We start from the raw sequence: 17,265 nt of genomic DNA, 5'->3' as shown, positions 1-17,265 counted from the left end.
TCCGGACTCGTCGGGACTTCGGCGATTCCGGATTATCTTTTTTTCCGGATTATAGATCATCAGTTTAAATCTGGTAAGATGGCATGCAGAAATTATAAAATTAAAAATATGAAACCGTAATTTATAAAATAATGAGCAATTATGATCTAAAGGGTATCAAAATTTACCAAAAAAGAAGCCTAATATTTATTTGTTTACTTTATTAAACATTTCTTTCAACGCGCGGATGCGTAAAGCATACCTTACGCATAGCCGAAATTAGAAAATTGCAACCAGAAAACTATTTGATTTGTATTCGTGATATTTATAATGACGAGGAATTTTATTTAAATCATATCAAAGACGGAGTACATCGAAATTAAATACTACATTTAGTAAGGAATTATAAGCCGAATAAAATAAAAACATCTGCCCTGAAGATAAGGATAGTGTTGACAAATCAACTTCCAGTTCATTGCGCGCCGCGACGTCCCCCCCCCCGCGCAGAGCAGCGTGAAATTGATAAACAGATTTCGGAACGGTTAGATAAACAAAGAATATGCCTTTATCCATTTTTTGTAGCAATTCGTTTTTTGTTTGATGGACATCGAAACATACTTTCGTTTTCTAGATCCTTTGGAAGCTCCAGCATCGGAAATTATATTTGACATAATCGAAAGTTCAAGCTTACTTTTAGAAAATTGCTCTTACAGTCTGCAAAAAATAATAAGCCGGATCCAATTCGAAGATTAAAGAACAACGCAATCATCAACATTAACTGAAATAGATAATTAGATAATTTTAGCTTATACCGTCCGTTATATATTAAACGCGCACGCGAAAACGTATTCTGCACTTGCGCAGACGCATATGCGCAGTCGTAAATGTCTTGCGCGCACGAGTAAAACGCCTATGCGCATGCGTCAATGCGGCGCATGCGCAGAAAGATTTTAGCTTTGAGGTCCGGATTATAGATCATTCCGGATTATGGGTGTCCGAATTAACGACTTTTAACTGTATTTATTTTACATATTTATGTAACTGTTTTTAGAAAAGTACAATTTTTAAACAATTAAAAGTTTAATATATATTACAGATAAGTAGATATATTTTTTAATGGTTATATAATATCATAATACATTAATACAATTAATTACTATGTATACATTTTTCTTGCCTTAGATGAAGGAAATTTATAAATTACTTCATCAAAGTCTATCATTTCAAATTTTTCTCTTTCCACATTTAAAAATGCTAGATGACTTAGGGGATCTTGTCCCACCGTTGATTGTAAATAGTCAAAATTTATTTTAATTTGCTGAACGAACGTACATAATTTGATAATGAAATAGTAAGGAGTATTTGAAGTGCGACTCTTAGGATTGGAAAAACATTTTCTCCATAGATCTGTAATGGAGTTCTGTAATAGATCTGTAATCAGGTTCTATTTCTTTGCTACTGTGGAGTAATATCTTGCAGTCACATTCACTGCTCAAAACAATTAGGGAATATTGTGAGTTCGGTATGAAATAACCATATAATCGACAACCATTTTAAAAAGAGAAATAGAAGAGATTATAAAGGAAAATTATAACCATTACAAAATATGCAAATTTAGTCTGTTACGTCGAAAACTATGCGTATTAGATAAGGAGTAAGGAGCGACCTGCAGCATTCCTTTGTAATAGGAGATTAAAAACAATTGACACTCGTTGAATGCTTTGTAGCAGTGAATATACGATGTCTTAGCAAGCTGACTTAGTTGAATCGGTAGTCAGGAAGGCCATCAGTCGTTTACAAAAGAGTCTAACGAAATCCATTGTAGTGGAAGTGTTAGGAGTTTTCAAAAATATCATTTCCAGACTATGGAATCGGTTTTGAAAACTGGATATATTTGAGAAATTTGGGACAAGGTCGTGTTATCGTTTTAAAATAAAAAACGGGAGCTATATGCGCATTTCATTAAAAAGAAAATATCTCAATTTTAGAGAAATAAAGTGATCAGAAATAATGTTTTGTATGCGGAGATATTTTGTTGATGTACTGCAAACATTTTATTGCACATTTTATCAGACAAACCAAGAAAATAAATAATTAATTATATTACAATAATTATTAATTTTAAATATATTTTCCAGAAATTGATCAAAATAAAAACTGAAATTTTCCGTAAAATCTTGTTTGGAGACCATTTGGCGCCCCTCTGGGAGCGGCGCCCTGGGCATCATACACCCCCTTTCCCCCCCTCGCTACGCCACTGGCTGCCAGTGATGCTGCAACAGGTGCAGCATAGTTGAAGGGCAGCGAAATTTTAGAATCACAATGATTGCACCGGGCTTCAGAAAACGTAGCGCTGACGTTGAGTACCATTTATTAATGTTATGGGTCCAAAAGCAACATTTTTCTACTTTCAAGTCTAGAAAATCTTCAGAAAACATAAAGCTGTCAGAAAGGTTTAGTTTATGCATACATTAATACAACTGAAGAAGTTTAGGAAATGCTTCCAGGTGGGCTTATTAGAACTTTGTTGGAGAGAATAGGATTTGTGTTAAAAAAACTTGACAAACACCAAGCTTATCAAATTAACAAATTATTACAATGATCTGTGATCTGTGATATATATTTTTGATTTTTATAGAACTAATTTAGCTTCCTTAACATACAAAATATGTTTTGTCACAGCTTCAGCAATTTTCTGAAATGCAGAATTCAGTCATCAGCAGATGAATGCAAACTGTAATTGTTGTGTATTTCTCTGTGAGCCAATCAGCTACTTCCTTATCATGGCGAAGAGCCAGCAAGGAAGACAGACAGGCAGTTGAAAGTTTGCATTTATCTGGAGAACTTCGGTAGGGTATTTACACCCAAGTTTCCTTTTTAGCAGGTGAGACTGCTATAATTTTGGTAAGGTGCTGAGAGATCCTGAGGTTTAAAAGGTTTAAAAACATTTAAGCAGGTTTAAAAAAATTTAAACCCGTTATTTCAGTTACATTCTTTCGACCTTACATAAATATTTCTGCATATAAAGTCGTGTTTATGGGGGGGGGTTAAAATTAGATTTATGTGAAATATAAATCATCGCAAACCAGACAAAAACAGTAACACATATTAATGGTAATTTGATTTGTTTTATCAATTAATGAATTGATGTAGCAATTATTTTACTATCCAGGCTGCATCAACTAAGAATACTTCTAGATCTCTTCAGATTTTCATTTTCCAAATGCACAAGATGAAGCTTTGCATTGTTATAGTGCAGTAAAACACAATATACACATTTTTCATGGAAATGCTAAAAAAAATTTTAAATCTGAAACTTTTTTTTTTATTTTAACAGTTGCCCAAAACTATCTTTCAAAGTTTAGTATGGTTTATCAGTATAGATTATCAATAGTGATGGTGCAGGTGGAATAGGAAAATATTTTATAGGATACTAAATGGAAATATATTTAGATAGCACTGGAATGCTATATCAAATCAAACATTTTAGAGGAGAAATTTTCATATCAAGATTCTATTGTAATAAAATAAAAACAAAATAGAGTTAATACTTTGTATTTATCTTTGGGTGTTTTTGCCAAGATTATAAACCTATTCATGCATGTCATTTTACTTAATTTTACTTCTAATATGCAGTAACAGAACTTTCATCGAAAATCATGTATATTTTTAATATTTTTATTATTTTCTTTGTAAATTATGTTACTTATTTTGATACCATATTTTATTAAATAATTTAAGAAGTGCATTTTGTTCATTTTCAACAAAAAATTAAAGCTTTGTGAGCTGGATATTATTTAATGAAGTTCTTGATTATTATGCTTTTAAATAATTGTGAATAGATAAATATTGAATAAAAAAGTGCATTTCCTCAAAATTTACTTATAAAATTAAAATGCCTACTGATAAATTTACATTTTCATGTAGAAATTTCGTATAATCTTAATATTTGTCATCAGCTCACCTTCATACTTGTTGTGAGTACACATACAAAGCTCATAATCAACTGAAGGTTACAGTAAATTCATACTAAACCAATTTAATACTTCTTTTCATTGTACTTTCTTCCATTGTAAATCCTTACATTCAAGGCCTTCTGCGTGTTCAGGATTACTATGGAGATTTTATCTTTTATATATACATAAAAAATAAATTATGGCTTTAATTTGTAATAGCTCTTAAATTCTGCTTTTCAATTTGACTGTTTTCTCTTTCTCTTTTTTATTCCAAGGACAGTGAAATGCTTATAATAAATTTTTGTGAAGTGAGTCACGTTAGAATTAATGGTTATAATACTGTTGCATGGGTACGGGTTCTTAACAGACTGAATGCACAAAAGTTCGATGATAGGTTGATAAAATTTATTTCATAAACAGAAACACTTCAGAGTTCTGGAACTTTCCACAGAAATACTCGTACAGGTGTTCACGGTATCACAGAGTACAATCAGTAGTAACACTTCAAACTATTAAGAATGCTAAACACAATGCACTGCACAGGGCATCTAAAGAGCAAAGCTAACTCCGAGATATCTCAGTACTCCCCACTCACACTGAGCTAACAGCTACATCAACTCAAAAACTGATGCTCTCGTCGGCTTTCTGTTGTTTCCTCCTGGCCTTCGAGAGATTTCTAGTATGCTTCTCAAAATTACTGGAAGGTATATGAGGGCCGAGATGCGGTTACAGCTACATAGTGCATCAATTACAATCATTCAGTTACCATGTCCATTACAGTTAGACAGGGATTGGACCAGTGGCGTAACTACAACTCTTGGTCCCCTATGCAAAAATTTTCCGGAGCCCTTTCCCAATGACTTTAATGTGCTTAAAAATTAAAAATTAAAAAAAAAAAATAAATAAATAAATAATAACTGCGAAAAGTTAAAAAAAAAATCAAAGATTCCAGGAGCCAAAGTTTTCATGATGATTTTTATCACATCTGTATTAATTATTAAAAAATAAAAGCACGTTCGAACCAGTTGAAAGGTACATAAAATGAAGAAAGAATAAAAAGGAAAATAATTTCCCTTGACCAACTGGTGAAATGAAAATTTACTTTAGTCTGGGTATTTGATGTCAGATGATTTTAATTCAGTTACTTAAGACGTTTTGTGGGAGTGCGAGAGACAGATTTTTCTCTCCTTTCACTGAGATGCACACTGATAATAAATGAATAAGTCTATATAAAAAAATCTGACGTGTACACCATATGACTTCCTTGTATCGGAATATTAAATTATACACATTTTTTCTTGCATTTCATTTAAACTTATTGGATTGAATTAAATCTACTTTGCCGACAACGCATAAACCACAATAGAATAAATGCATTCTTTAAAATTCACTGTAGTATTTGTTTACCATAGCGACACTCTGGTGCTAGATTCATTTAACAGTATTAATAATTATATAACAGTTAACTTATATGAGAATTATATAACGGAAACTAAGTTAACTGTTATATAATCCAATAATTATATAACAGTTAACTTATATATTTAGTTCATATTATAACTCATAATGCACAAAATTTATATCATTTAAAGAATATAATTATCTAATCGTTGCCACATGTTCTATTCAAATACTATAATAAAGCTAGAATGATGTATAAAAGAAATGAAGTAAACAAAACAAAAAAGAAACAGTTTTTCACAGATGATTGAGTATTTCTCATTTAATTAATTCAGTTCTTACTTCTTGAGAAGGAAAAAATACATAAAAAACTCAAAATATCTATATTAAAAATTACGAAGTAAATCTTAAACACTTATTTCCTTGAAAAAAATTCCAGAAAGAATTAAGCATGATTTAATTGGCAATAATAAATTAAGGCGTTATCTTTGTTGTTGCGAAGCTAAGTTTCTCTAGATTGGCAACAAATCCACTAGTCTCCTGTTTCAAATGTAAACATTAATGGCTGCCATTAAAAAAAGGCTTAGTGGCACTTAGACAACTTTAAAATTGTTGATAATTCTAAAAATATTGCATACAGATTTACTAAAGGCATAAAACCCTCAACCGGAAGATAAAAACAACATAATTCAATCATTTTTAAAGAAAAAAATGAACAATTTAAAAACATATAAGAGTAAAGAAACTGAGATCACTGAGCCGGGTAACAGAGTTGATATATATATAAATATATTTATACAGTCAAAAGTCGTTAATCCGGACACCCATAATCAAGAATGATCTATAATCCGGACCTCAAAGCTACAAACTTTCTGCGCATGCGTAAATGCATAGTGCGTTCACACATGCGCATAGGCGTTTACGCATGTGCATAATACTTTTACGCATGCGCGTTTAATGTATACCTGACGGCATAAGCTAAAAATTATCTAATTACCTATTTCAGTTAATGTTGTAGATTGCGTTGTCCCTTAATCTTCGAATTGGATCCGGCTTATTATTTTTTGCAGACTGTCAGAGCAATTTTATAAAAGTAAGCTTGAACTTTCGATTATCTCAAACAGAATTTCCGATGCTGGAGCTGCCAAAAGATCTACAAAGCGAAAGTATGTTTCGATGTCCATCAAACAAAAAGTGGAATTGCTGCAAAAAAATGGATAAAGGCATTATCCTTTGTTTCTCTAACCATTCCGAAATCTGTTTATCAATTTCACGCTGCTCTGCGGGGCGGGGGGGGGGAACGTCGCGGCGCACAATGAATTGGAAGTTGATCTGTCAGCACTATCCTTATCTTCAGGGCAGATGTTTTTATTTTATTTGGCTTATAATTCCTTACGAAATGTAGTATTTCATCTCGATGTACTTCGTCTTTGATATGATTTAAATCAAATTCCTCGTCATTAGAATTCGCTTCCGATAATGAAGAAAGTGACACAGAGGTTATTGAAAACGAAAAAATTTCGATTGACAAATTAGTCGGTATTCTCGACACAGTAATTATAGGACTTGAACAGCGGAACTTTGTAACTGAACAAAAAATTATGTCTGTTTATAGAATTAAAGAGAAAGTATTATCACATAAAACGAAGCAACTTACACAACTTACATTGAAAGAAATGTTTAATAAAGTAAACAAATAAATATTAAGCTTTTTTTTTTTTTTTTTTTTTTTTTGTAAATTTTGATACTCTTTAGATCGTAATTGTTCTTTATTTCATAAATTACGGTTTCATATTTTTATTTTTATAATTTCTGCATGCCATCTTACCAGATTTAAATTGATGATCTATAATCCTGAAAAATCGATAATCCGGAATCGCCGAAGTCCCGACGAGTCCGGATTAATGACTTTTGACTGTATAATAATAGGGTAAGTATTACCATTTAATAGGTTATTATTATAACTGTAATAGGGTAAGTATTATCCTAAGTATGCTAAAAACTACAGTGCATATTAAATCAGAGTTATGCAAAAATAAAGAATTTCAGAAATGAACTCTTAACTGTATTGACAGAGACAAACTGCGCAAAGCTACGGAAAGCTTCCAGATGAAGACTCTTCTTTCTGAAAGTAATCTTTTCTTTTCATTCTGAAAACGTTATACTGACTTATTCTATAGCAAATTAGTCTTTCCCCTTCTTTTTTGCACAACTAGGTTTCAATTCTGAATTTCTTAGTTATTTCAAAACTGTTATTTTTTTAAAGTTATAATCGAATCTAATTAATTTTATAATTTGAATCGAATGATTTTAGAAATTATATTCAAATCAGTTTCTGTCTGTATATTTATATAAATTAGGCAGAGATACAGATTAATAAGTGTCCTTTTAAAGGAACTCAATGTAATATTGAATAATATTTCAAATCAATTTATGCATAACAATACCCATAAAAATTAACCTTCATTATTTGTAAATACACATTTCTTTGAAAGCAATTAACAAAGAGCAATTAACAACAATAAACATTTAATGTTATGAAGATTTTTTACATCCATTATTTTTAACCAAATGTTTTTTCTAGCCTTTTTTAATTATAATGCCTCAAGTATATGCAACAGCACTAACAATAAAGAATAATTTTAGTCAATGCATTAAGCAGGATTTCACTCATTGAAAAAATAATGATCATCAATGCACATTGATGAAGCCTTTTATTATTTATTTCATGCTATTATTTCTCATTCAGTATACATTGATTAATTGATTGTATTCTGTATTCTATAAATTATAATTTCTAAAATTTTATAAAGCATAAATTTTAATTTTAAAAGAGAATTCATTTTACCAATTTAAAATTTTACTGTAAAATTAATAAGCATTTGTTATATTATGTAATTTATTTATAATTTATTCCAGGCTGATCTTGTTAACAGAAGAACTCATTCTACCCAAACTAATCTCAGTCACTTCAGAAGAGAAAATTATAGTCAAGTTTACCTTCCCAAGTAATTATTTTAAAAATTTTAATCCTTGGTACTTTTCAATATTAGGCAACGATACTGTAAATATTAGAAGTTATATTCTACATGTAGTAAAATCAGCTAAGTTTTTCTCTTAGCAAAAAAATTTGATTTTTAAAATTTAAAAATAGAACTCAAAAGTGTACACATAATTTTGCTGGATATGAAGTTACTGCTTATTACATTTTCTCATGTAAGAAGTTTAATTTCATGATACAGAGAGCATGTATTTTTAATTTTTCTCCTTTAGTAATTTTAAAAATGCATAATCAAAAATTTCTTTTTAAAAGATTTATTTCTTTCAAAAGGGAATCAGTTGATCTCTTGCCATTTGTCTGTTGAGTTATCAGTACATGGTACATTGTGCATAATCAGAAATTTCCTTTTAAAAGCTTTATTTCTTGCAAAAGAGAAACATTTATCAAGTTACAGTAAGTTGATCTGTTGCCATTTGTCTGTTAAATACATACTACATTGTGAAAAATCTTTATTAACATGATAAGAAAAGAGAACTTTCAGATCATATGCTGTTTTCATTAATAAAGTCAATACAGCCTGAATAGTAATGTGCTGAATATATTAGTTAACTAGCTGATAAAATCAATCATTGCATGTGTGATAATATGTACTCTCAATCTGCATACATTCGCTGACTGGTTTCATACAATGAATTATTCCTATGGAAACCGATAATATACTTTTAATTTATTACAGATCATTATAAAATTATGTAAATTTTTATTTTAATTTTTTAGCAGTTTTTAAATAGTTCATTACTTATTTTATTGCTTTTAATATGTATCTCATATTAACGTTCTAGAACTGAAACATTCTTGATTGGATTCTACTGTAAATGTCATCAGATCTTCTAATATAGCATTTCTAAAAGTCCTATTTTGACAAGGACCTTTAGAAAAGACTTAAAAATAACTTAAAAAAGCTTTTCAAGTGACTTTCAAGTATGCATACTGAACTTTTTTAAATTATAAAATTAAATATTTAAGTGCATTTTATGTACATCTCACTTTTTTTTTACCTTCCTGAGTATTTTTTATAATCATCATTATTTTCATAGCTGTAATATATGTTCTAATTGTAAATTTCTGGGTTAACGTTTTTTTTAAGTTAATAACTTGGCATCTTATCACTTCCAAACATCTATTCATGTCCAATCAGTGACACAGTTACTAGTGTAAAAATGGACCAATTTCCCTAAAATCCTTCACAAAGGCATCTTTCCCCATAAGTAGACAGCCAGAGTGTGCTTTACCATAATCAAAGCAATTGAATAGCTTAGTAATATTTTAGAAGAAAGCACATGCTGATTTTTAGAGCATTACAATGTCTCCAACATTCTCATTACTTTTTTCCCTTCAGATTTGTTTACTTATTAATGCATTAAATGTAGAGGAATACTTTCAAGATTCTGAAATCCTATTAAAATGTTTCACAGCCATAGTATGGTGAGAGATAACTTAGTCCTAAAAGCTTTGACAAATCTTTAAAAATATTTTCCTCTAGATGCCTTTCATTAAAAGCAACTGTGATAATTTTTCTGTCATATACCCTCTTCAACAAATAACAAAACTATCTGCAATATCTGAAGTTTCAACTTTGAGTTATCTTAAATTAATATCTGGCCTTTAAAATCTCAATAAGCAGCAGGATTCTTGATAGTTTTATATTATTTATTTTTAGTTTGATGCATCATTCACAGGGCAAATTAAAATAGGAAATTCTATGTTTAAGAGAAAATGTAAATCTGACTCCATCAAAAGAAAAAGAAAATGATTATGATTCTAAATGATAAATTAAGTTTCTTTGAAACTTTTCACATTTATGAAAAGTCAATAAGTTTTGATCCCAAAAGTGTTTAAAAATGTTATTTTTCTTCTTCTCTTTAATTTTGATCAAATGATGGTAATATATCATTATTAAAGTTGATTGAACTACAACACTGAGTACACGCAATTGAACTACAGCACTAAGTTTACACAGAGTATTTACCTGGTGAAAAGAGATGTTAGATTATTATTTGAAATTTCCTGGAATATTTTCATTAGAAATCAATGTCTTTTGTCAGTTTTCTTAATGACATCAAAATTTTATTACCTGAATTAATCACTATTTAATCTTTTAATTTGTAATTACTGCATATTCTGTTGGTTTACATCTCTCTATGTTTACTGATTCAATAACTATCAGTTTTGCTTTAAAAATTTCTCCTTTTTCTCTTATATACTAGCGGGCAAGCTCACCAGGTGAACGGGCTGTAGTCAAAACAAAATTTATAAGCTCTGTGTACATCTATGAAGAGAAATGCATAAAAACATTTCATTATGAATAAAATCAGTTCAATATAACAACTTTTTCTCAATATCAATAGAAGAATTAACGTGGCAATAACATATCTTGCCAAATATATTAACGTGAAACAAAAAAAAAAAGTTGCCAATAGCAGCTATTTATTTAAAGTGTTCTCATTAAAGAAAAATTTTTACTGTGAGATCACATGCTTTCTTCAGCATCAGAATATGACCTTGAATTTTAACTCTAGTGAGTGAGACTGTTGCCACTCAGAAAAATGAGTGTGAAAATTGGTGTTTTCAGAGTTTTTACTAATATCTCGGCTGATTAAAGTTCTACGAAGATGAGAATGGTCAAAATAACTTCCCACGAATTTTTGGTATTTAGAAGTACCTCTCTCGAAACTCAACTTCCCGCTGTTCTGGAGGGGGTGATGTCACAAACAAACAGACAGATTTTAGTAGCATAGATTAAAAGGTGAAGAAATTAATAATTATCATTGTATATATCAAGTTCTCCTAGCAAAATATCTTGAACTTTAAGTACATCATATTTTAAACTGTAAAATACTTAGATAATTTAGACAGAATTTTTAGAATACCATTTACTTTGTAATCTAATGTAAACAATGTATGTTAAAATACATGAAAAATATCTCACCTACTCTTAATGATCATAAAATTTAATAAGTCTTAATTTTGTAAAGTTTTTTTGTATTAAGATTTTTATTTTTTATGAATGTTATATACATAGATGTATCCAATATTAGACTCCAAAATTCAGATTTTAAATAAAAGGAGAAGGAGTGCAATTTGTATAAAGAGAACACAAAATATGAAGCACATTGAAAATGTCTTAAAAGAAACCATAATAGAAAAACTTTTGTGAAAAAGAAGTATTTAATAGGGAATTGAATGATCTGCTTAGAGATATATAAGTGACAGCAATGATGCATATCTATAATCAATACATTTATAAAAACTCATCCGATGAATCTCTTTCTTCAAGAAGTGCTTGTCATCTCTACATATAATAAAATAAAGAGTCTGTCTGCGCGTGTGTGTCTTTCATTTGCGCTGCGCGTAAGCTAATAGACCCACGGCTACAAAATTTGGTACATAGGTACATCTAGGTAAGGGCCAGTGCACCTCGAAGCGATTTTTTCGAAATTCGAATTCGAATTTTTTTTAAATTTTGTTTTGTGACGAAATCGTGTCATTTTGAGATATAATGGGCTATAGGAAAGCGAGATTTTACTCTATACACTCCATTTTCACATCATCATGAAACATAGGCACTTAGCTATTTTACAAACTTAAAATAAATTTTGTGTTTCAATAAATCGATTAAATACGAATTTATTTAACAAAGTGAGCTTAACACCTTTTCAACGGGATTTTTTCTAAAAAAGCTTATTTTTAAAAATTAACAATTTATTTTTCTTTGATTTTTGAACACGTTAAACTTTCATCCTTGCGACTGCTTTTACAAAAAGAATTTTGGAAAAATGATAATATTTTGTATTTTTAAAAGAAGCTTCCCAGTACACTTCTCACACCTCACATCTTTAAAAATGTGATTTTGGCAACAATTTTCCCATCTTATTTTTGTTGATAGATTTTTGATGAAATTGCATCATTTTGAATAGTTTCATTCTTTTAGAAATATGGGTTTGGCAACAATTTTTCATCGTGTTTCTTATGTCACTGTTTTTAAGAGATTGGCATATTTCATTGTCATTTTTTTATATATATAATACATTTTTATTGATTACGTTATTCTGTAAGTAAAATTCTTCGCAGAATTTTATATTTTTTTAGTTGCTTTCATGCTATTTTTTGCTTATTTCACTTTGTAAGATATTGAAAAGTTTTGCATGATTTTTTTTCTTCAACGGAAAGTTGGTTAATTTTTTTATTAGGATAATTAATATTTGTATTAAGGGATATAGCTTATTTCATTGTAATTTTTTTTCTCTTGGAAAATATAAGATAAAATATCATTAATTATACTTTTCTTTTCAGAATTTTTTGTATTCTTTTATGTTTATTATTGCTCATTTCACTGTTTTTAAGTTATTGAAAAGTTTTGAGTGATTTTTTTAAGAAAGAAAGTTCTTAACCTCCTTTATACCATTTGAGTTCTTATGAGTTTGCAAAGGGAAATTGGTTAATTTATTTATTAAGATAATTAATATTTGTATTAAGGGATATTGCTTATTTCATTGTAATTTTGTTATATGTAATAACTTTTTTATGAAGTTGTTCTGCAGAGTAAAATTCTACGCAGTTTTTAAATTTAACGTTTGGTGTTCCTTTCAGCCATTTTTCCGGTACATTTAAAAGCAAGATGAAGGCTGGCAGCGAAGCTGCTAGTAGATCATAAATAATGATTACTGAAGTAATCCCATTTATTCTGTTTGAAGTCTAGAGATCTGGCTACCTCATCCATTCTTTGAATATATATGGTGTCCACAAAGTTTTTACTCAGCCTTTATGTTCCATAACTGGTGGTCATAGACATATATTTCCAGTTACAAAAATGCTTTAAATGACACAAAGATTCATATTTTTAAATTAAAAAGAATTAATTTTATACAAAATCTAATCTTTTGCATGTTCCTGCAATCCCTATGCTTACATTTAGGAACATTTTGTACTCAATATAAAAATAAACACAAAATGTTTGATTCCCCCTTTGATAAAAATTGAATTGCAAAATTTGTGATTTTTGACATCATTACCTTGAGGGTTCGGTTAATAAATAAATTACAATAATTTCTAGTTGATTTTTTTAAGGAACAAAAAAATTATATTCTTTTGTGATTTACTAGTGTCTTTATTTATAATTTTATTACACTTGGTATGCTGAAAGAATTTGCACACAAGTAATTTAATAAAAGTATCTCAAAATACATTATTAGTATTCTCTTGAAGTTTTATTATTTTAGAATTTTTTGTGCCTGCGCACCTGTAATGTAATCCGCGCATGCGCATCTGTAATGTTATGAGCAGACGACTTTGAGAATTGCCATCGACGGTAGGGCTGGTCAGAGCTATGAGTGAATAATGAGTGATTGTAATTAATTATGAGAATTAATAAAGAACCGAACCAGCGAATTTATTATAGTGTATGTTATTTGGGATGAGACCCAAACAAGAATCATAGTCTGGTAATTGTAAAAAAAATTCAGCAAAGTACAAATAAGTTTTCATTTTCAATGAACACAAATAATATTTCAATTAATGCAAATTATCAGTTAGCTGCATACCATTACTGAAGTATGTCAGTGCTTACTAGGAAACAAATTCTATAAGATTCTATGAATAAAATTTCTGTTTCGGAAAAAAATATTGATCAATATTTTTCACAATAATCTGCATAGAAGTGCTTGTCACATAATCTGCTAACTTCAGAAACCTTTTTCAAATGATATCTTATGTTTAATTGCATACAAATGCAAACATTTTGCTTTTCAATTTGTATACAGCCCCTGAATATGTCTTTATTTTAATATCAAATACCTTGGTCCAATTTTGTCATACGGGAATCAAACTGTGTTTATTTTTTTAATAATGAATACAAAATTTTTCTAAATGGGGCTAGAAGAGCATATAGAAAGTTAGTCATTTAAAATTTTTTTGTAACTGAAAATCTATGTTAGTAATCAATGTTTGAGAAAATAAAGGCAAGGTAAAAACTTTTGTGGACAGTGTGTACAGTTTGATGGAGATCATTCAAAATGCAGCTCTTAGCAGATAAGTATTATAATTCAGAATAAACTTAGGACCAAGGGTTCCAGGAAAAATCTTATCATAGGGATGCAAGATCGGTATCCTACAGTGTATTCAGATTACTTTTCTGGAACTAAAGTAAGAATGTGCAGCCTTATATTATTACCCTGGCCCATACCACTAAACTTTTAAAGAAATTTTGTTGTCTTTTCTTTGATTGCTGATACTATGTTCGTGGTTCTTTTTAGATAAACTAATATAGCTATCATTTTGCAAGCTGAATCTCAATTTATTGGTCAAGAGAACAGGAAGCCAATCTCCACTCCATGAACAATTTGGCTGCAAAAGTTCAACCTGCATGGTTAAAAGTGAGATTGCATACAGGCCAATCTAACAAATCTATGATATGAATAATTTATCTTGATATATTTTTATCACTGACTGTACACAGCATTGAAGACAGTTACCTTAGCATATATCCTATGCCTTCTCATTAATGAAACTAAAAAGTGAACACCCATTGCCATTGTATGTATCAGATCTCCTTAACACATTAGAAGTCTCACTAATTGGTGCTGTACTCATGATATAACTGTGGAAACTTGCAAGTGATGTTCTTTTGTAATTTACTAGTATGCAACATTCCCCAACAGATAATTTTGAAACACATGCTATAAGAATTTACACACAAGTAATTTATAAGATTCCATATGCTAAAAATATGTTATCAACATTCTTCTGCAATTTTATTACTTTAAAATTATAATCTGACTACCATATAAAAAATTCATTAAAAACACTTTTTTGCCAATACTGAAGCCTGCCACTGTTTTTAGAGCATAAATCTTGTGAATAATTTTTCCTTTTAAAAAATTTGTATTCAGTATTTTTCATGACAGTTTCTGCATAGAAATGTTTATCACTTTAATCTATTAACATCACAAACCTTTTTTGATATTTCATTTTTAGTTACATACAAATGCAAACATTTTGCTCTTCAAATTGTGTACAACTTTTGAATATACTCTCAGATTTTGGGATTTAACATTTTGGTTAACTTCTCTTCTGCAGGAGTTAAGCTTTCTGCGTTTTATTTCTCAGAAAAAAGCATAGGCATTTACAAGTATAATTACAGAAATACCGGAGTTTTATAAACAGTTAAATCTCATAATTTTTACAAAATTGATTCTTTAAATTAAAAAAGATGCAGCATGAACATTTTCCCCCTTATATACCAGTTTTGTATACATAAAACTGAACTTTTGTAGATATATTTACAATACAACTTGAATAATATACAAAATTTTGAAATTTTTTAGAGACAACTGGACTCAAACAAGAAGAGATACAGGGACAACTATGTGCAGAACAGGGATGCCAGAACTATACAGAGTGATAAAAAAATCATTTTTGTAAATTGAACATAAATCTGTAATTAAATATGCAAATAAAAATGTACTAATTCACAATTACGAACAGATGTATAAAAGTGTTTATGCACAATTTATTACATATTGTATTGTGTTTTAAATGGAATTTTCAATGCAAATGCTGTCATGAATCTATGGAACAAACTATTACATTCCTATCTACTTCTGGCATGATTGCTTATTATTAATACTATGCCTTTCCTCTACTTCTTCAAAAAAAATTTAACATTATTAGAAGTCTTTCTTGCAGGATTATTAGTTTCTTAATATTTGAAGTATTACAGGGTTATTATGTTTAGTTCCAGCAGTTTGGACTTTTAATTCTGTAATTTAATAAAATGTTTGTAACTGATTATGCAATTGTAATTAATAAAAAGAAAATCAATTAATCAGTGTCAGTTTGTTGCTGTACCTGTAGTTATTTCCAAGAAATCAGATATGAAACTAACATTCACCACAGTTAGAATATTTATAACGCAGATGACAGAATATGGTGATTCTTCATCATAGGCAAGTGATATTTTAAAATAAAATGTTAGTGTATTTATAAATTTTTTATATAGAAAAGAAAACTGTATGCACCAGAAATTAAGATACCTGTAACATTTTGAAAAATCAGGTTATTTGAATGTTATTGCTGTAATGCGCAAGTACCCTTAGCACAACTTGTAACATTCTAATTGACTCCAACCAATATAAAAGCTTATGGAACCTTTATGAAAATGCACACTCCTTAATGCCAGTCAGCACTTTTCATAAGGCTGTGATCATCTTTATTGAAATTTGCTGTTTTTGATAAAGATGTGCAATCCATATTACAAGTAAAGTTAACTTGGCTTAAAACTGTCACGGATTTATTTACTATGTGCTTAATTAATTAATAATAATTAAAATTAAAATCTGATTTGTATAGCAGTATCTGCATCCTTATGAAGGCTGCATTTTTCATGTCAGAAACTGTTTTTTTTATAAACATTTATGTTGAGACACCCTTATGAAGGTTTCTATCTTTTTGAACAGTAGCTGACCTGCACAAACGTGCATGTGCTCTTTATAACTTGTCACCATTACAAAATGGTCTTGTAAAGAAGTACCATTTGAGAGTGTTGGGAATGCAACTAACGTCATTTTATTTCCTACTGTCATTGTTGGACCATCTACAAATATATCTCAATTCAAGGGAGCTCTTTTGGACCATAATTTACAAGTAAAGAGAAGGCAAGAGAAGCTTTTAGCACTTATGACTTTTCCTTAAATGTTCAGTACTATGAAGAAAGGATGTACTAAAATTATTAAACTTGCAGAAAAGAAGGAAAGAAAAAAAAATTGAAAAATGATGAAGAAAGATGGATACAGGCAAGAAGAAAGAAAAAGTCAAAAAAGATTTATCAGAATAAAATTTTTGAGTATAATCAGTATTTATTAAGGCATCATT

At 29.4% G+C, this 17,265-nt stretch overlaps 1 protein-coding gene across 8 annotated transcripts in view; it reads left to right on the top strand.

Moving 5' to 3' along the window:
- LOC118188061 (cilia- and flagella-associated protein 206) overlaps positions 1-16,219 on the top strand; it is a 77,524-nt gene extending 61,305 nt beyond the window's left edge. For all 8 annotated transcript variants that reach the window (XM_085813976.1, XM_085813978.1, XM_085813975.1 and 5 more), the window contains 2 exons: positions 8,256-8,344; positions 15,720-16,219. In XM_085813976.1, the coding sequence (XP_085670102.1) occupies positions 8,256-8,344; positions 15,720-15,816 (186 nt within the window). In that variant the 3' untranslated portion in view covers positions 15,817-16,219. The remainder of the gene's footprint in view (positions 1-8,255; positions 8,345-15,719) is intronic.
- Positions 16,220-17,265: the final 1,046 nt, after the last annotated feature.

Source organism: Stegodyphus dumicola, chromosome 3 (genome assembly GCF_044657685.1).
Source record: "Stegodyphus dumicola isolate Sdum_Otavi_A_Nest chromosome 3, ASM4465768v1".
Taxonomy (NCBI): Eukaryota; Metazoa; Arthropoda; class Arachnida; order Araneae; family Eresidae; genus Stegodyphus; species Stegodyphus dumicola.
This window is presented reverse-complemented; position numbering and strand designations above follow the sequence as displayed.